We start from the raw sequence: 21,265 nt of genomic DNA on the forward strand, positions 1-21,265 counted from the left end.
AAGAAGTAAGCGTCTTTTAATTTCATGGCTGCAATCACCATCTGCAGTGATTTTGGAGCCCCCAGAAATAAAGTCTGACACTGTTCCCACTGTTTCCCCATCTATTTGCCATGAAGTGATGGGACTGGATGCCATGATCTTCGTTTTCTGAATGTTGAGCTTTAAGCCAACTTTTTCACTCTCCTCTTTCACTTTCATCAAGAGGCTTTTTAGTTCCTCTTCACTTTCTGCCATAAGGGTGGTGTCATCTGCATATCTGAGGTGATTGATATTTCTCCCGGCAATCTTCATTCCAGATAGATATTAGGGCATAGTAATGTGATGGGCACAGAGGACTTGCTTTTTATCAGTCTTGCAGGTTGCAGGCAGGATGATGCTTCCAGGTGCCTCTGACAAGGAGTATAGGCGTTTGGCGTGAAATTGATCCCTGGGTCAAGAAGATCCCCTGAAGGGAAGGGAAGATCGCCCCTGAAAGGAATCTTTTCCAGGCAGCACAAATCCCAGGTTCCTGACTTGATTAGTTCAAACCTGGGTTTGTGGCCCTGATAGCCAGAGACCTGCTGCCGAGCTCTCCTCCTCTCGTTTGGAGCCAGAAAACAGGAGGTCTTTCTGGACCCTTAGGGTAAAAGCGGCAGGCGGGTTGTCTCCATTATCCTCCTTTGGGGTCTCCGGAGTTCTGCGGTGAGGGGAACCGTTTCTGTCCCTTGCCAGCAGGGGGCGCTGTGGGCTCTACTCCCACCGCCTCATCCACTTCCCGTGTGGGCTCTGATGGGCTTGATGAACAGAAGGGCTGCTGCAGTGGGGTTACATAGACGGCACAGATAGGATTCACAGCCCCAAATCAGCTGGGTGACCTTACACCATGGCTTAAGGGGACTGAATATGAATCCTGAGTCTACAGTCTAGGCAGCCTTCGCTACAAAGCAGCTTTCTTTGTATTAGATTATTCCAATGCTTGTGCCTAAGTAAATCAGACTTGAGGTCTCTTTTAAATAATGTTGAAAGAAAATAATTCTATTCTTCTCCCATCCTGCCCAACATGCCCTACAGCATCTATGCAGATTAGGAGCAGTGAGTGGGAGTAGAGATCAGTCAGAACCCAAGGAGATTGAGTCAAGGCAATTCTGAATTCTAGTGGGAACTGGCCTATGGTCTGTATAGTTTATTCTCCTGTTTATGTGCAGGTGGCCGTAGGAGAGAAAACAGCAGGGCTTTCGTCCTGGTTCTGATGCCCCGCTAGCTTGTGTCTCCTTAGACAAGCCCTCTCTCTGTCTCTCTGTAGGCAAGAATGCTGGAGTGGGGAGCCTTTCCCTTCTCCAGGGGCTCTTCTTGACCCAGGATTCGAGCCCAGGTCTCGCACATTGCAGGCAGATTCTTTACCATCTAAGCCACCGGGGAAGCCCATCTCTCTCTAGGTCTTTTTTTTTTTTTTCCTTTCTAAAGATCAAGAGTGTGAGGATAGTTGATCAGAAATAAAATGATCCTTTTTTTCCCCAAAGCCTTAGGAAATGTCATAGGGGGAACATTTTTGTGGGCTGGTGGATTTTGTTTTTAGAGAGCCTGTGTAGCCAGCTTGTGGCACACAGACAAATGCCATTTGGAAATAAGAAAAGAACACAATTCTAGCTATTTTGGATACTGTCTGTGAAAGACCACCCGTGGCATGAACTGTGTGTCTCTTAACTCCAAACAGAGCATTCATTCTGCTTGAGTCCTGTGTTCTGAAATGGATAACATGTGGCTATCCATATAACGGGATAATGCCTAGCAATATAAAGAAACAAATGATAGCGTTCTGACCCAGGTGAACCTTAAAAACATGCTCCATGGAAGAACGAAAGTGTAGTTGCTCAGTCATGTCCAACTCTTTTCGACCCTATGGACTATAGCCCGCCAGGCTCCTCTGTCCATGGAATTCTCCAGGCAAAAATACTGGAGTGGGTTGCCATGCCCTTCTCCAGGGGATCTTCCCAACCCAGGGATTGAACCCAGGCCTCCTGCATTCTTCCATGGCAGAAGCCAGATGCAAAAGACTGTAGGTCACATGATTCCACTTACAGGAAATTGGCCCAGAATAGGCCAATCAACGAAAACAAGATTAGAATTTGCCTGAGGGGATGGGTTTGGGACTTGATTACAGATGAGCCCTTTTCAGGGTGATGGGAAGTCTAAAACTAGAGTTTACTAAATTTACTAATGATCATTATACACTTGATTTTGTGGTTATAAATTATACCTCAATAGAACTGATTTCTTTTTTAAAAAGAGATGATCATGGTTGGCTTTCTTCTTGAGGCCTGTGAGTGTCTTGAGGGGATGTGCAGGAAGGAGGGACAGCTCCTTAGGCTTCTTGTAGGTGAAGAGCCCTGTACTCTCCAAAGGCGGCAGGTACAACAACCGTATTTTCTGAACCAAACAAGGAAGTGCAAAGACAGGCTTTTATTTTCTCATTTAATCCTGTTAATCTCCATAGCATCCCTATGCGGAAGGTGTGGCACACGTTTAAAGAAGGAAATGAGGCTCAGAGAGGTTAACTCTTGGAAAAACTTGGAAGTCTTCAAATGATGGACTTGAGAAATGCAAACCCTGATCTTTGCGGCTCTAACGATCAGTGATCCATATAGTAAAAATGTTTCTTCCTAAGAAACAGTGTATTCATGGGAGCACTGGGCCCTTTCACAAATAAAGAGAGGTTTTCGGGAAGAATAGAACAGTTCTGAGCAATAAATGACTGAACGGCACAGGGAGAGAGTATGACAAAGCCGGCTCCATTCATCTGCCCCGGGCTGGGCAGGTAGATTGTGAGGGAGCCGGTGTGGACATACTTAGGTTTTGCAGGAGCGACCCCTGATCCTCTGGCTTTGCTGTGGAATTGTTAGTTCCCCCTGTCTTTGTTTTTCATGCGTGGTTTTTAAAAAAATGTATTATGGAATGTTTGACACATTCTATAATAAAAGAATACTTTTATTATAGAAGGAGAATAAAGAATATTTCTGTGCCCGTGAGCTAACTTAATAAGTAAAACACTATCCACTATCTGGCATGCTTAATTCATGCCATGGGATGGGGATGTAAGTAAGCCAAGTTATACCATGTTGGGTGACTGAATGAGATCATGTATGTGAAAAGCTTCATTGGTATATGCTAATTAGTAATAGTTCTATAAAAGACACTGAAATCTTACATAGATTTCATCTGGCATGATTATAGCTCTATTTTCATCATCCAGGGAATTCTGTTTTTAGAGGATATTGTTTTCCCGTGTTCCTTAAGAGGTCCTGCCCTGTCTGCCAGTCCTTGATTCTGGCCCTGCCCCCTGTCATTGTCCAGCTGACTTAACCAGGGGGACATCACCTCACCCTCCACCTTCCCATGAGGAAAATGCCCATTTTCAAGAAGAACATGGAGACTCAGAGGTTGCATCTTACAAAACCTCAGTCTGTAGACTGAATCATGCCATCCAGACCCCACATCCTGTGACATCGGTGTCTTTGTCAAAACGTTTAGAAGCAGCAGCAGAACAGGCCGTGCATGTGTTCTGCTTTGGTTTCCTTAGGATGGAGAAGGAAGCAGGGGTGAAGGGTTAAAGCTGAGCTGACCCAAAGAAACGGGGCGGGGGTGGGGGGTCCCCCATTTGGGGGACTTTCTGTGCTCCCTGCATTGCACACAGTGGTTTATAAGCATCTTGGCTTGTCCAGGGGAACCCTGGCTTATACCTGTTGTCCTAATGTAATTAAGAATGTCTCCCTCTCAAAAATGCCATATGGTAAGATGTCACTTGGTAAAAAAAAAAAAAACAACATGATTTTTAAAAACAAAAGGGACATGTTATATTGTTATATGCTGATGATAAGTCAGCCATTTTGTTATTTTTTAAATTTTTAATTGGAAGATAATTGCTTTGCAATGCTGTATTAGTTTCTGGTGTACAACAACATGAATCAGCTAAAAGTACATATATCCCCTCCCTCTTGAGCCTCCGTCCCACCCCACCCCTTCTCCCACCTAGGGACAAGGTCATCACAGAGCTCGGAGCTGAGCTCCTGTGTTATACAGCAGCCTCCCACTAGCTGTCTGTTTACATGTGGTAGTGTATATAAGTCAGTGCTACTTTCTCAGTTCCCCCACCCTCGCCATCCCCAACTGTGTCCACAAGTCGGTTCTCTGAGAAAACCGTTATTTTTAAGGCATGTAGCTGGAGCTCTATGGGAAGCTCCCACAGGATTCTGGAGCTGTGGTTGTCATACAGGAACCAGGACGAGTGAAAGACGTGACTGTTTACTGGTGTGCCTTCACCTCTCTGCTCAGATTTGATCTGCAAAAGCACCTTGGCAGCAGGGCAAGCTGTTAGTATTGTCAGGTGAGGCCCAGAGAGATTCAGTGACTTGCACAGCTAGTACGTGGTAGAAGACAGACTGAAATTCAAGCCTTGCTTTTCCAAAAGCCGGGCTCCTGATGGTTTTCTCCCACAATCAGCACAAGCTAGCTCCCAAAGAGTGAAAGCTGGATTCTAGTAGTCTGTATTGTCACTTTCTTCAAGAGCCTGGAAAGAGGAGCTCTCCAACAGGAAGTAATTCAGCCTGACCTAGTCAGCAAATCACACCCCAGGGCACTGGCAGGCTAACAGGGGATAAGGCTTGCTTCTCAAAGAACCCCATTCATGCCTTCTGCCCTTCAGCTGGTCATTGGAGGAAACTCTGGTTCCTTTATCAGCATCCTCTTGCCAAGCCTGGGGTAACCTGAAGATGTGTGTTACCCACACCGGGGGTGAGGGCTTCCCTTCCTCCAACCCCATTCCCTTCAACTCCCTTCCCAATTCAGAAACATTCAGCCTAAGGGTGGAAGTAGAGAAAAGCAGACACATTACTTTGCTGACAAAGGTCCGTATGGTTTTTCCAGTGGTCATGTATGGATGTGAGAGTTGGACCATAAAGAAATGGAATGCTGAAGAATTGATGCTTTTGAACTGTGGTGGTGTTGGAGAAGACTCTTGAGAGTCCCTTGGACTGCAAGAAGATCCAACCAGTCCATTCTGAAGGAGATTAGTCCTGAATATTCACTGGAAGGACTGATGCTGGAGCTGAAACTCCAGTACTTTGGCCACCTGATAAAAGGACTAACTCACTGGAAAAGACCCTGATGCTGGGAAAGATTGAAGGCAGGAGGAGAAGGGGACAGCAGGACGAGATGGTTGGATGCCATCACTGACATGATGGACGTGAGCAAGCTCTGGGAGTTGGTGATGGACAGGGAAGCCTGGAGTGCTGCAGTCCATGGGGTTGCAAAAAGTCGGACGTGACTGAACGACTGAACTGAAGAGTGGAAGTGAAGCAGAGGGAGCCCCCAGGTTCCCCCTTCTCTGTCCCACATGCTAGGTGGCCACACCGTCTTACCCTCAGGGTCAGTTTAGACCCTGGCCATCAGCATCTGGTGTTAAAAGAACTGTAGAAAAGGAGGGATTGCCCAAGGAGATACACCATTGCATCCATAGCTCCTGCCTGGGAATAAATATTTTATTCCTTCTCTGAAGCTCTTTATGCACACCTTGAGGCAAATACATTTTAAAATCTGAAAAATTCCATCTGGAATGAAAAATTTTCTTAGCCCCACTCTGCACACATTTTTTTTTTTTTTAATGTAGGGAAAAAAATGTTTTTAATGTGAGTTCTTTGTGGAAGCAAGCCCTATGGCTTATCCCCATACCCACCCCAAACTCAAGTTGTTTATTTGATGTACAGGAGACAGCCATGTATCTGAGGGCAGGATGATTGGGCAAAGTTAGGTGAGGATTTTGGAGTGGGCTGGCAACTACTTGGCATGCTCCGGGTGGCTTGAAGCATGGAACAGGGATTTGGGGGTGCTGTGTAGACACCAGTGAGCTTCCCCCGGTGCCTCCATCCCTCGAGCCCTTCCTCTGCGTCCTGGACAAGCACAGTCTTGCTCGGGACTCTGTCTTTTTCGGTTGCGTCCTTACTGAGAACTTCCTCCTCGCACTCGCCAGACATCCCAGTTGCAACTTGCCTCGGGTACCCACTCTAATCCCAGTGGGGAGAAATCAGCTAATTTCTCTGTGGTTTAGGCCAGATTTTAATTGACTGTGATACCAATTAAGTGTTCAGAAAATCTGTCCTATCCTAGAGGAATTAAAACTCACGCGGGGGCTGAAACTGCCTCCTAAAAGGGTGCGAGACAGGACTCCCCAGAAGGGCTTCCTCCTCTAACCAGAATCTCCCCATTGTCTTGCAGAGATCAGGAATGGAAATCTCAAGGCCATCCTAGGCCTCTTCTTCAGCCTCTCCCGGTACAAGCAGCAGCAGCAGCAGCAGCCGCCGCAGCCCCAGAAGCCGCACCTCCCCTCGCCACTGCCGCCCGCTGGGTCCCAGGCGGCAGGGGCCCCCTCCCAGTGCCAGGCTGGCCCTCCTCAGCAGCAGGTGCCAGCCACCCCCCAAGCGCCGTGCCAGCCTCACCAACCAGCGCCACATCAGCCATCAAAAGCACAAGCCGAGATGCAGTCCAGGTGGGCACTCCTCGTCAACTGATAATTCGGCTTTTCTCAGGGTCTTCTTCACACTGACCCCCTTCTAGCCTGCGCCCCACGTGGTTCGCGTTTGCGCTTCTGCAGATCTGAGAACTACCAGTAGTTTGTGGGGAATCAGCATGACCTTGAAATGGATGTGCCTGGTGGAGACAGGGGTATTAGAGATCAGAGTCACCAGCCGCTCCTGCCTTAAACTCTAGCTTGTTAACACACACATGCTCATAGGCAATAAACAGCCTCTAAAATAGACTTCAAACTTCCGTGTGCCAGCCTACAGGCTGGGTATTCAGTGTTATACGTACAAAACAGTTTTGCTTGGTGGAGGCAGAAGTTCTCCAGCAGATACCTCTGCTTTGCCAGAAGAGAAATCCCAAGAAACCCAGAAGAAAGATAGCAAGTGGTTTTTAGCAGGACGAGAGGCTGCCCACTTCTCTGAGTGGGCCAGTATTTCCTAATGGGGAGCCGTTCCCAGTCAGTGTGCCTGGGTTTTGTTGACCTTGGAGCCCGAGGAGCAGTGTCTGCTGTTTGGATCAGGACCGAGTTTTTGTTGGTGTTTCCAGAGGATCTTGCAAGGAATGGTATACCAGAAGAACGGCAGAACAGTTACCGTCTACGCTGTTCACATGCTAATAGCTGCATTCCTAAACAACACCACAAAAAATCACCTCATAAAACATTTAATGAGGGGAAAAAAATAGAGGAGGGGATTAGGAACTAGAAAGTTTTTGACTCATAGTAAAATTTTGGAGAAAAAAAAATTTTTTAAGCCATAAAACTTTAGCTATCAAACCTAAATGCCACCACTCAAATTAATTGCTTGATTTCATTGAATATGTGCTACAGAGTGATGGCTTTTTCTTTCCAGTCCCCCAGAGCACCAGCATTAATAATCGTAGGTTTTCTCACACACCGTCATGCCCTTGGTAGCCATTTGTAGTTGGGTGAAGCACAAAATGGTTGAAACAAAGCAGCTGCCCTCGAGATGGTTAATGGTCACAGCTGTCTTTCCCCAGGAGAAGTGCTGCTTCCCAACTGTGATTGTGTTAAAACCAGCAGTGACAGATGTGATATAAGTCAGAACCCCTAATTAATTATCTAATTATATCCCATTCTCATTGTGAAAATCTGTGGGCCAGCAGGGATGCCTGGACTAGCAACAAGGCCTGGACAGCCAGGCAGCCAGCCTCCACACTTCTGCCCAGAAGGGCCCCCTGGGTGGAAGCCATTCTGTGATCCCTAGTGGGGTCAGGATGACCACATGACCTGGGCATCATTTCCCACACTGCATGCTGCAGAGTGCTTATTCCCTGGATAGCAACTTGCAGGGAAGGGTTCTATGGGGGAAAAATTGGTGCCTGCTCCTTACATCCTGCTGGAGGAGGTGGGCAAAAGTGGGAAGAGAAATATCAGAAGTGGTAGTACAAGAAGATAATGAGATTCAGAGGGATTGGGTTCATAATTTCAGTTTGGTTGATAGGTTTCTCTGAGGACCTGACACCAAAGTAGAAATGGGAGTGACAGAGAGCTCGCCATGCAGGTGTGGAATAGATCAGGGAGACGGGAGCAGCTGGTGCAAAGGCCCTGTGGTAGGAGTAAGCTGGTCAGGTTGGAGGAGCCGAGAGAAGGCTAGTATGGCTGGAGCTCTGTGGGTGAAGGGGAGTGTGAAGTGAAAGGCAGCCTTATAAGCAAAGAGAGCTGCCACCATTGACATGAAAGACAATGAGACTGGTCACCCCTGGAGCTGTGTAGTGCCATAGCCCTGAAGCAAGGTCACAGGGACAGCTATGCAGGCTGAAGAGTCGGTATTTCATTCTAAAGGTAATTAAGCCATTGGGCAGTCTTGAGCAGGAAGGAGACTTAATTTACAGTTGTTATTTTAAAATCACTTTTGTTTCTCTCTGGAGAATAAGACTGTGGAAGGGTCAAGAATAGAAGGAAAGATCCCAGCTAAGAGGCTTTGTCATCCTCTAGGTCAGCGGTCTCCAACCTTCTTGGCACCAGTTTCGTGGAAGACAATTTTTCCATGGGCCAGGGCAGGGTGGTGGTGGTTTCAGGATGATTTAAGCACATCACATTTGTTGTGCACTTTTTTTCTATTACTGTTTATCAGCTCCACCTCGGATCATGAGGCATTAGCTCTCAGAGGCTGGGGAATCCCTGCTCTAGGTGACAGTGGCTTAGATCAAGTTGGTGGAGCAAGTGTGGAGATGGATCAGTCCGGGTATTTTAGAGGATGAGCCAACAGGACTACAGGTAGATTGACTGTCTGGTGTGAGGAAGGGAAGAATCACAGACTAGTCCTTGATTTCCGGCTTGAGTGTTTAGGCAAATAGTGGCACTTACTGAGACAAGGAACCTGGGGGGGGGGGGGCGGGTAGGGGAAAGGACTTGTGTACCCTGGAAATCTTCAGAAGAAGGTGTAGAAAGCCTTCTCACACTGAGCCACAGAACTCTTCTTATAAGAGTGTCTCACTGCATAGGGTTCCAAGGAACACGTGTTGAAAAACACTGGACTTGTGTCATTGAGGTATGATAGGTAAGGTTTTGTCTTCTCAAAAGAACCAGACGTCCCAGTCAGGATACCCGTCTCCCAGTAAGAAAAAGCATCCTGCTGTTAATAAATGCTTTACCTAGAGGGACTTCCCCGGCAGTGCAGTGGTTGAGACTTTGCACTTGGACCGCAGGGCGCACGGGATCCATCCCTAGCCAGGGAAAAAGGATCCTGCATGCCGTGTGGTGTGGTCAAAAAACTGCAAGAGTGAAAAATAGATGCTTTACCTAAAGAGCAGCCACACTCACTTAAGCCAGGTTTTTAATGTCCGTTTTTTCCACAGTGGTTCCTGCCATCATGCCCCTCGACCCTGCAATGTGGTGATGAGACAGGTCGGGCTCTGGAACCGTTCTGTGTCCTCCTTCACCCTTTACTTGGCCCCCTTCACCCTTTATTTGGCCCCTGTTGGGTTACTTTAGCAGATGGTTGGTTTTATCCATGACATACTGGTGCTTTCTAGTTTTCCTTCCGGAGGATAATCTTGTTCTCAAAGTCTAGAGATGTGATACTCCATACTCATGTGCTGGCTGTAAATTTAAAAACAGTAAAGTCACTTCTCTGGCTTAGTGCCATTGTATTTCTGTCTCCAAGTTCTGATAGCCCAGATCCCAAGGGTAATGGTTCAGACCCTTGATCATTAACATCAAGTGTTGACACAACTCCCAAATACCAGGTTTGTGTTGATCCTTCTTTAGAGCTCCACTGGGCACAAATATGCCTAAACACCATGCCTCTCAAGATAGCAAATACTAAAACTTGACAACTTTTCCATAATGTTTCTTAATTAAAAAAAAAAAAGAGTTGTGGAAGCTTAGCAAGGAAAATTGAGATACTGGCATGAAGGAGAAAGCAATTCCTCCATGGTGACTAAATGGAGACTCACTTTTACTTCTTATCAGCTTTTCTCATTAATTTACATGATGGCTGAGAAGTTGATCCACCTTTCACCTCGTGAAGTTCATCTCTATCTGTGTCTCCTTTACATCGTATCAATATTTAGCTTTTTAGAAAAAAATGCAAAGAATTGCTTTAAAAAAAAATTCATTCTGCTCTGTCTTCCTTCACATCCTAGGTTTTGTGACACCAGCATTGTATTTCTCACTTCAGATCCTTTTATGCACATGTTATAGGTGCTATGGATGCAAGAAAGATAAATATTTCTCTTTTTCATAAAGCAGTAAATAAGTTGAACCATTTATTAAGTCCAGCCATGATTCTTCGTATTCATAAGTTTATGGGGCAAAGCCCAGAATGTAGCAAGTTCAGAAGATTTGAAATGGTCATTGCTGATACCATGGAGAGCAAACATTCCCGAGACCAGCCAACCTTGAAAATATCTCTACCCTTATTTGGGCTTCCCGGGTGGCTCAGCTGGTAAAGAATCTGCCTGCCAATGCAGGAGACACAAGAGATGTGGGTTTGATCCCTGGGTCAGGAAGCTTCCCTGGAGAAGGAAATGGCAACCCACCCCACTATTCTTGCCTGGAAAATCATGGACAGGGGGCTGGTGGGCCACAGTCCATGGGGTTGCAAAGAGTCACACATGACTGAACACCCAGGCCACCCTTATTTAGGGTCAGCTTAGTGGGATATTCAGGACACTCCTCCAGAGAGCACTCCAATAGAATAAGCATGTGGAGTAGAAACATCTGAATACTTTAGAAAAGTACAAAGTTTACTTGTCAGAGACCCCTGGCTTTAGAGTCTCATTGCGGAAGAAGACCATGTAGTGACTGATGGCAGAAAAGAGATTTGGAGTTAAGAAAAAGAAAACCACCAAAGTTCTCAGATAATCTTGAACAGCAGTTTCCTTACGTTGGAGTTTTATCAAATTAGACCTAAGAAGAAGGCTGCATGTTGTAGAAAAATCGGGCAGAGGGAAACCCGGGGGCTTTCGCTGTGTCTTGGGACTCCTGTTGATAATGTGTCTAACGCATCTTCTCTCCTCTCACTCATCTCTTCCACTTTTTTCTTTCCTGTCATGCAGTGCATCTTCCAAGGACTCATCACAAAGCAAAATCATCCGCTTCACTCTGGGTCAGAAAAAGATCTCTAGGTTAGACCTTGTCCACGTCCCGCAAAGCATGGTTTCAACCCAGCCCCTCGTCCGACCCTTTGCCCTGGCTGCACTTCCTTTTGGTCCTCCGCCCCCTGACATGTTTGCAGTTTGGGAAAAACCAAACATGCTTTGGCTGATGACCAAGTGTGTTGAGTGTAGAGTCTCGAGAGTGGCCCTGGGGCTGAAGGTGTGTGTGTGTGTGTGTGTGTGTGATTGTGGTTATGAGGTTGAGTTCTACTTAATGTTTCTGCATCTCATTGAGTTTTTTTGTCTTTGATTGTTTGGACATCAAAGTCCATTCTGACTTAGGTGAGTTTTTAGATGGCTTTCTATAGTAATTTTATGATGAGTTTGACTCCCTGCTCTGTCCTGGCCCTGATCCCCCCTCACCTGCATCTTGTTTTATGTCTGTTATGCTTTTTGTTATTGGTGCTGTCGTAAAATGACTAACGTGGGATTGGTTTTCCCCCTGAGTGTTAAAGACCTGAAGCGTGAATCTAATTGTTTGGAGGAGATGGAGCAACAAGGCAACTATGTCTCATTTTTATTTCTGGATGCTCTTGTGTACATGGATGGATCACCTCAGTTGCCTGAAAATAAAAACTAGGCCTGCTCACTAATTAATTCTCTTGACTCAGCTTGGCATCTACCATATCCTGTGAGGACCCGTGCCAGGATACGGGAAATGCCAGTTATATCCTTGTACCTACTGTGTGTTAACAGCTAACATTTATTGAATGTATATTAGGCCCAATATGAATGCATTATCTTAATCTTCAAGTCAGTCTTCTTGCGGTAGGTCATGTTGTTATCCCCATTTTATAGATGAGGAAACTAAAATTTAGCAAGTTTGGTACGTTATCAAAGTCACATAGAAAGCAGAAAAACCAGGACTTGAGCCCAGGTAATCTGACCCCAGACCTCACTGTAACCACTGCGTCACAGCTCTCCCCTCCACCTCCTCCTCCTTGAACTCTGGTACGTGACTTAGCACAGCATACAACCCTGGATTGTTGATGCTGGTTTTTAAAATCTTACATTTCAACCATTCCTTCTGGCCTTTTGCCTCATCACGTCCTTGTAGCATCCTGACAGAAATAAAATCTCGTCCTCGTTATTTTCAGCTAGTATTTCTTTTCATTGAATCTGACTTCAAGCTAAAAGGATGCCCAGACTGTGTTTCTCTCCGTATTCATGTAACCCATGGCTACAGAAGGTCTGCATGCCACCCCCCCACTCTCTTAGGCTCTGGCTGAGTGCCTTTTCTAATAGTTAACTTTTCTATAAAGCTTACACCTGGGGAGGCTCAACTCAGGATCCACCTGGCTGTGGGGAGAAGCCACAGGGCCCTGCCACAGGGCAGCTGCTTTTCTGTAGAGCAAGTCAGCCTGTTAGCTAGACTTGGTACTGGGGGACCTACCGTCATCACTGCCTTCTAGCCTTGTGTCGGAGAAGGCAATGGCACCCCACTCCAGTACTCTTGCCTGGAGAATCCCATGGACGGAGGAGCCTGGTAGGCTACAGTCCATGGGGTCGCGAAGAGTCGGACATGACTGAGCGACTTCATGTTCACTTTCTACTTTCATGCATTGGAGAAGGAAAGGGCAACCCACTCCAGTGTTCTTGCCTGGAGAATCCCAGGGATGGGGGTGCCTGGTGGGCTGCCGTCTGTGGGGTCGCACAGAGTCGGACACAACTGAGGCGACTCAGCAGCAGCAGTAGCTGTGTGTCTTAGTGTGCTCATGCTCTTAAGGCGCATCCCTGTAGACTGGGTGATTCAACACAGGTTTATTGCTCACAGCTCTGGAGGCTGGGGAATCCAGGATCAGGGTGCCAACACCATCGGGTTGGTGAGAGCCCACCTCCTGCTTTCCAGAGGGTTGTGTTCTTCCTGTGTCCTCGCATGGCAGAGAGCAGAGAGAAGCAAGCTCTCCTGCCTCTCCTGGGGCAGCTCCACCTTTGTCTTGCTGATTGCCGAACCTAGGGTCGGCAAGGCGTGAGTGGGGAAGCTGAAAGAAAATGAGAGGAGCCATGGGAACCGCAGACATGCTTTATTCTGCTGTGGCCGTCGCAGCAGACGCATGGGCTGTTTCAGGTGCTGTTTATGTAGGTATACGTGAACAAAGGTGGTGCGTGGCCAAGTTGGTACGTCATGATACTTGTCTGCATTGCTATAAATGATCTTAGCTGTTTCATAACCAGGCCGAGTCATTGTTTATAGGATGTGGGGCAAGTGAGCCTGACCATCGCCATCTGGGCTGACTGCTATTCCCCTGTAAGCTTCATGACCTCATGACCTCCCCAAGAGCCCTCTCCAGATCCGTCACACTGGCATGACACGGTATGCATTTGGGGAGAAGGGAGCACAGACATGCAGTCCTTAGCACTGTGCTACAGAGTGACTGCTTTCCCTAACAGCACGAGGCCCGAGTCAGATAGATGCCCACTGTCCCCACCCCAACACACAGTGAGCTGGGATCCCATTTTGTGTGTGTGTATCATGCAAAGTCCTACGCAGGAAAGGAAGGGGGTGGGGAGCGTGGAGGAAACCTGAAATCTAGTGTTTGTTCCCATGATGTGCTTAGTTCTGAGAGAGAGAGAAGACAGGAGCTAGTTGGGAAATAATCTAATTGAAAGCACATGCACATCCCCTGAACGATGTCTTATCAGTCCCGGATGATGGAAGGAGGTGGCGTTGCAGGGAGGCGGGGGGAGAGAGGAAGAACTGAATGATGGGCTGGTCTGCCCTGCCCTGGAGGCGTGCTGGGCACAGGCCTTCCAAACTGACCCAAAGCCAAGGTCTGGCTTCCTATCAGAGTCCTGGTGCTCATGCTCAGTCCTGTCCGACTCTGTGACCCTATGGCTGCAGCCCGCCAGGCTCCTCTGCCCGTGGGATTTCTCAAGCAAGAACACTGGAGTGGATTGCCATTTCCTCCTCCAGGGCATCTTCCTAACCCAGGAATCAAACCCTCGTCTCCTGCAGCTCCTGTATGGCAGGCAATTCTTGACCTCTGAGCCACCAGGCAAGCCCAGTCCCTCACCTGGATTTCCTTTTGGATGCGTTTTGTTTCTGATGAGCCTGATAACGGGATTGTTGTTGTTGTTCAATCACTCAGTTGTGTCTGACACTTTGCGACCCCATGGACTGCAGCACACCAGGCTTCCCTGTCTTTCAGTAGCTCCTGGAGTTTGCGCAAACTCATGTCCATTGAGTGGGTGATATATAATGATCATCTGAATTAAATTCACCCATTCCGGCCCATTTTAGTTCACTGATTCCTCCTAAAATGTCGATGTTCACTCTTGTCATCTCTGGCATGACCGCAGGCATCTTCTTTTATTATTTGCCTGACACTCCTTTTTGCCTTCTCCTCACCCCCACTTTCCCACCACTAGCCTTGAGCACAATCTTAATAGAGATTTTAGCTGATCAGGCACCAGGGGTTGTAGTAAAGTTTGGTTGCCAAAAGAAACAGCCCTGCCTACCCCTCTGGCTGAGTTGGACACCTCTTCCAGAGCTCTGGAAATAAGTCTCTTTTCAGGTGCAAATACTGATGAAGTCTCTGGAAATAAGTTTCTTTTCGGGTGCAAATACCTGCCTGAGCCAGACACCTAGACAGGCACCAGGGGTGTTGAGCAGGGAGGGAAGCCTCACCTTGAGTCTACAGGAAAGGAACTGATGGAGGGAGCTGGTACAGGGATGAAGAATTTCCATGAATTTCCACCTCTGATCACTGCGTTGTGTTGATAAGAGATCTTGGTATCCCTGGTGAGCCTCAGGTCTTTAGGCTTATTCTACCTGTGGGAGGCATTGAAGCCTGGTGACTAAGAGTGCAGCTTTGCAGTCAAACCTAGCAAACCCTGTGTTCACCGCTTACTGTGTTACCTGGGCTAATTAGTTAATTTCCATCCTTGTTGGTAAAAAGTAGTCCTGCCTCACTCACAGTGCCGTGTGGATTAAATAAAGTCGTTGCCAGCCCTTTGCTGCCTGGCATGTAATCAGTGCACCGTAACTAGCTGATAGGCTACTGCTGGTGGTTTCAGCTGATCTGGTCCAGCTCTGGGATGTCCCACAGAGTTGACCTCTACACGACCATCTGGTGGAGAGGAATCAGCGTGGCTAATAGTTCAGTCCTCTCCACCCAGCTGCTGAAAAGCAGATGCTGTGGAGTTGAGAGACTTGGCATTTAATCATCTTGTCTGGCAAAAAGCATCTCCGATTATGACCTCTGCCCTCCGAGGTCTTTAGCACGTGCACAGAAGCTGCCATCTCTCTGGGGTGGGGAGTGGGGCACCTTCTGCTCCTGGCCTTTGAAGTGGTTTGTGGGGGAACCACTTTCTTCTTCTCATTAGCAAGTACAGCAAGTGGAGCCAGAACGCACATGCAGGTTATGTGCCAGGAATGACAGTCTTAACCACCCTGCCCGCTTGGCTGTGCACATACGTGTTGGAGACATTGACCGCGGGCTCCCACAGCAGCAGAGTTTTCCTTCTGCTCCTTTGTTACGCCTCTTCCCTTAAACATCATTTTTTCAAAAAGCAACATGCGTGTTTCAGAGAACCCATCCGTGTCCTCTCATTTTGTAACTGTTGTCTGGACCCGGAATGGTCACAGGAAGCAGAATCCCTCTCGCAAAGGAGCTGTTGGAACCTTCCGGCACTCTGGATGAGGCAGGGTGTGGATGATTTGAGGTTGACTTGCTGCACTCTCTCTGCTTGTTCTGATGAGGCGGGCACTGCGGGGCAGCATCTGTTCTGGTACCTGCCGCTGCTCCCCATGAGCAAGACCCAGCTCTGCTTTGGAAGGATGCTGAATGGACAAACAGCTGCTGCTCCCAGGCCGGGAGAGAAGTGGTCCTGATGCGCAAGGATGTTAACAAGAATCAGCTTCAGAAGGTTGGCTGGGGCCTGTATCATTGGACACTGGAAGCTACTCTGCTTTTCAGCTCTAGCTCTACTCTCAGCCTCCAGGATGACTGTCGCCTTGCTGGAGGACTGGACCGAGTCCAGGGTTCATAGTGTGACCCTGAGGCTGGCCCCACCTGCTTTTCCAGCCTCGTTTCCTCCCACGCTGCCCCCCACAAACCCCAGCACACACCAGCCCTTTCTTTCCTCTGTGCTTTTCTGTAAGCTTCCCTCTGCATAAGCCCTCTGCCCCTTATCTTCTTGCCCCCTACTCACATTCCAGACACTGATTCTTTCTCTGGGTCGCTTTTATTTGAAACCTTCCCTGACCATCCACCAACTTCCAAAGTCGTCATTTTCCTTCCCAGAATTACTTCTGACCTTTCATATTCTTTTATCAACACATATGTAATTTAGCTAGAGTCCATCAGCCCTTAAGATCTAAATAAGACCGAGCTCGAACCCTGTGATGGTCTTTTGGAGCTGCCATAATAAAGCACCACAGATTGGGTGACTTATAAGCAGCAGAAATTTATTGCTAACAGTTCTGGAGACTGGAAGACCAGGGTCAAGGTGCCAGCCTGGTTGGATTCTGGTAAAGGCCCTTTTCAAGGCTGTGGGCTGCCGACTTCTTGCTGTGTCCTCGCATGGTGGAAGAGGCGAGCTAGCGCTCTGGGTCCTCGTTTATAGGGCATTAATCTCATTCATGAGGCTCTGCCTAATGACCTCATCAACTCCCTAATACCATCACATTGGGCATTACGATTTCAACACACAAATCAGGGTAAGGAAGGACTCAGGAACACAGACATAGCATATCCCTTCTTCAGTTTGTGGAGTCCAGTGCCCTCACGCAGATGGCTCAGGTATCTTCGGTTCTCATGGGCACCTTTGGCTTTGAAATCCTGCGCTTTCATTTCAGTCTGAATGAATTCAGTTTGTGGATTGACTCATCCCAAGGGATGTTTCGGTTCCCTCCTGGGTGGATCCAAATGAAGCTCTTTTCCTTACTTCCCACCCGCTACACATTCACTCATGGCCTTTGTTTGTGGGGCAGATTCTGCTGAAAGTTTCAGAGGAATGGAGGGCTTGCTTTGGAGCAAGCAGCTGTCTCACCCCGTTCACAACAGAACCCAAGCTTTAAAGCACAGTGTTCACAGGGATTCCTTCTGACACTCGGAAGAAGTTACTTGGTCTCCACCCAGTTTTCCCATTTGATCAAGTTAAGGGTGCTCTTCTTACTAGGGTGTGATGGTGGTGAGGTAGGGAGTGATGTGAGTTGGCTTGAGCTTTATGGTGGCTTTTGATGGCTCGGTATGTGCTACCCATCTTTATTTGCCATGTCAGCTGCCCTCAAGGCCTTCCAGACCTCCTCTTCCAGGTCTCAGAAAACTTGGCACAACCTGCAGCCATTAAAGGGTATGTCAATCTGTGTAGCACCTCTAGGTTCTGACTCAAGGAGGAGATGATGGTGACTGCACCTGGGAAACCAGGGCTGTCTCAGTTAATCCAGGACTGAGGATGTCTCAGTCTGGGGAGTGGAGCTCACAGATGGCTCACAGGTACCCCAGGTGTAAGGTCTTTGTCACAAATACTTGGATGAAAGAGTTGTTCTTCTCCATTGTTCTTTAGGGAAATGATGAATCCTGTTTGCCAAAGCCTGTCATGCCTCTTTGGAAATGTTGATCTCCAGCTCTCGTGTGCTGATTTTTGTCCAGCTCTCTTCTGCTTCTTTAACTTAGATCTATTTCTTTCTTTATTTGTGCGATTCTTTTTTTATACCATAACATGTTTTCTTTATGACCGTGTCCAGTTCCTTTAGGAATCTACGCTCAGCCGAGAGGAGGAGGAGGGGAACCAACCTGCAATGAGTACTTAAACAGCAGGCTGGACATTAAGTCCCATTTCAAGTTTACAGTTATCCCATGGGGCACTTTACTATTATTCCAAAGTGACAAACACAGAATATGAGTCTCAGATTATAACAATGGCCCAATATTATGTCTGTATTTGAAAGGAAAAAGCTCATTTTATCCACTATATCACACTGCTTCACAGAGGACCAGGTTGCCCACCTCATTCAAAGATGTGGCCATCCCATCCATTACTGATTTCTTGCCTCCATAATGGCCCTGTGCCGCCCTGAAAGATCTGTGGTCCAGTCCCAGGTTAGAGCAGAGAGGCCTCTCTGGCCACTCTGAAAGGAACACATCTTTTCCCTCCTCGATGCTTTTTGCTTCCCTGTTCTTTGCCAGTTCCACACTGGAGTAGAATGCTGTGGCCTGTGTTAGCCTGCACTACTTAAAACTGTTGCTATGACATCGTCTTGGAACAAGTCCATCATCCTTTTCCAGGCCTATCTGTGGACATAAAAACTCCTGCAGAGTCCAGCCTGGAGGAGCCCCACGTCAGCACCTGCAGCAGCTCCACCTCTGGCTGTGAGTCCTCAGATAACACTGTCCATCTTGGAGGCTTTACAAGATGTATGTGCTGGAATCAGAACCTCGAGATACCAAGATCCCTTTGCTGGGCCTCTTCTGATTGGTTAAGCTGGCCACTTTGGTCCCCAAACACAGGCCCTGACATTGCTGGTTCTGCATCCCTCTCTGTGCCTGTCCTCATGGGGTGACTATCTTCCCCAAATAAGATGGGGTAACTTAACAGAGGGGTAAATCCCCCTAGTGTAGTGAGAAGTGAGCCCTTCCCTCTGCCACTTTTTTGGGGGAAAACTCACCCCCTTCCTTCTCTCCTAGCTCCCAGTTAAGGAACTGGGCCAGCTTTTTCTTGACTGTATGAATTTTACAGTTCTCTCACACCAGCTCATGTTCTCTGCTTACTGTATAGCCATCTTTCTTGCTTAGCCAACAAGAAAAAAGTTTAAAGTGTTTGCCTGCTTCTATCTAAAATGCTTCCAGACTGCAGACGTCTTTGGTGCTTACTTACAGATTTGTGTGGAAAGAGAAGGCTGAAAGCTTTATAAGTTGAAAATTCAGACTTATCACTAGATCTAATGCTGGTCAGCTGAGGTTCCAGTGGCCTTTAAACATTGCTAAGTGGGTTTTAGCTGAAAGATATTACTAAATATTTCATCATTTATTCATCTTTCAACTTTAATGATTGGAAACAGTCTGCCTAGTAGTCCCTGAACAAAAATGCTGATCTGGGGAGTCTTAACCTTAACTCTCTGGGGAATGGGCCATAATATCTTTAGACACATTACTAAAGATTAGTCTACTGATTTTATTTCCCAAACCACCCCAAAAATGAAGTGTTTTATGTAAAGGGAAAGTGTGTGTCTTTAGGCTAACAGCCTCCTGCTCATTTTACAGAAGGAATATTTGATTTTATCTATCTACTTAAGAGAAGCTGGGCTTCAATCTCAGAGTAACGTCTACAGAGACAGGTTGTCAGGTGTTAAAGGAAAATGTATGTCTGAACAAATGTTTCCATCCAGGCCATAAGTTTTCATTGCAGACGTGTTAGGTTCTCAGGTAGCAGTTCCCTTTATGTCCATCATAAGTTAAATCTTTTTCTTGATACTTACATCCCTAGATTATGGCAAAAAAAAAAAAAAAAACATTTTCAATACCTTTCAGAAGAGATGCACATAAAACGTAAACAGTTGAGTGTCTCAACAGGGCTTTATGTTCCACTCTTGATAGAATTTGAGATGACATGATTTGGTCCTGTTGAAAATTAAAATTACTCATCCAGGAGAAAAAAGAAGATGAGCTTTGCTTTATTATTATTATTGATCATCCTATGTGGCTTGTGGCATCTTAGTTCCCTGACTAGGGATTGAACTTGGGGCATGGCATTGCAAGCCCAGAATCCTAACCACTGGGCCACCAGGGAACTCCTGAGCTTTGTATTGCTAATCAGCAAACATAGTCGTATATTTCTCTTTCTGTGCTCGAAGGAAAACAGCTCATACTTTGCCTTTGGACTGAGGTCATTATAGCCTGGATGTCTGTGGTGGTCCCACTGAGTCCTTGAACTAGCAAGCCACCACAGAGCCGATGTCTTGAATGGTTTCTTTTCCCTCTTGCATGGCTGCAGTTCCTTCTTCTGAGATGCTACTGTTTTCCTGAGACTGAAGCGATTACTCTGTTGCTTTTGCATTTTAGACTTCCAGGTCCTACCGCGAGGGTATCCGCTGCAGGCAGCGAGGCCAAGACACGCGGAGGGTCAGCCACTGCTAACAACCGACGGAGCCAGAGCTTTAACAACTATGACAAGTCTAAACCGGTCACTTCCCCGCCCCCGCCATCAAGCAGCCACGAGAAAGGTAAGCCACTTTCTTGGGGGTCCTTTCTGACATCTTCCTTTATAGCAGATCCAGTTCCTTGGGGTAAGTGTGGGATTCCAAATACAGTGAGGGGAACTGCTCAGAAGAACATGCTCGTTTGGCAGGACCTATTTTAGCAGAGGTATTAATAAGGTGAGGAAAATGTTACATTTTCATAGTTTCCAGCAGGAATAGCTATGTTTGTCTGGGTAGGGTCCAGAAGACACATAGAACCAATATAAGAGTTTGCAATTTGAAAATAAATTTTCATAGAACATGCTGTATAGAGTAGACGATTCTCTAGAAATGAAGCTTTGTGAGCTGATAGGTTTTTACCCATCAGAAGTGATGCGAGGGCAATTAGAAACAAGAGGATTCTCACCCTTTGAAAAAGTCAGAAATGTAGGTTGGCTAAATGAATGTCTTGGCTACATATAAGGAGTGGGCAGCATTCCTCCTGGCATTCTGATAATATAACTCTTACCAAAAAAGGATATGTTTTTTTTAAATTTTGACTGTGCATAATACTGAAGTTTTAGGTTATGGGGAAAAGGTAAATAACCCTGTGGGGACTCTTGCATAGAAGTTAATAAGACAGACCTTAGCTTGCTGCAGTCTGTGTCTCATGAGACATTGGAGAAATGGGGAAATTGAGACAGCTTTGAAGATTCTTCAGTAACAAGCAGCTGCTGTTGCTGCTAAGTCGCTTCAGTCATGTCCGACTCTATGTGACCCCATAGACAGCAGCCCACCAGTCTCCCCTGTTCCTGGGATTCTCCAGGCAAGAACACTGGAGTGGATTGCCATTTCCTTCTCCGTTGCATGAAAGTGAAAAGTGAAAGTGAGGTCGCTTAGTTGTGTCCGACTCTTAGCGACCCCATGGACTGCAGCCCACCAGGCTCCTCCGTCCATGGGAGTTTCCAG

The 21,265-nt window shown here is 46.9% G+C and overlaps 1 protein-coding gene across 1 annotated transcript in view; it reads left to right on the plus strand.

Annotated features, from left to right (window-relative positions):
• The window catches only part of NAV2 (neuron navigator 2), a 421,834-nt gene that overhangs the window by 175,356 nt on the left and 225,213 nt on the right, over positions 1–21,265 (plus strand). Inside the window, exons 5-6 of the mRNA XM_068977628.1 lie at positions 6,247–6,517; positions 20,181–20,341. Coding sequence (XP_068833729.1) covers positions 6,247–6,517; positions 20,181–20,341 — 432 coding nt within the window. The remainder of the gene's footprint in view (positions 1–6,246; positions 6,518–20,180; positions 20,342–21,265) is intronic.

This window comes from Capricornis sumatraensis, chromosome 8 (assembly GCF_032405125.1).
Source record: "Capricornis sumatraensis isolate serow.1 chromosome 8, serow.2, whole genome shotgun sequence".
Classification (NCBI taxonomy): domain Eukaryota; kingdom Metazoa; phylum Chordata; class Mammalia; order Artiodactyla; family Bovidae; genus Capricornis; species Capricornis sumatraensis.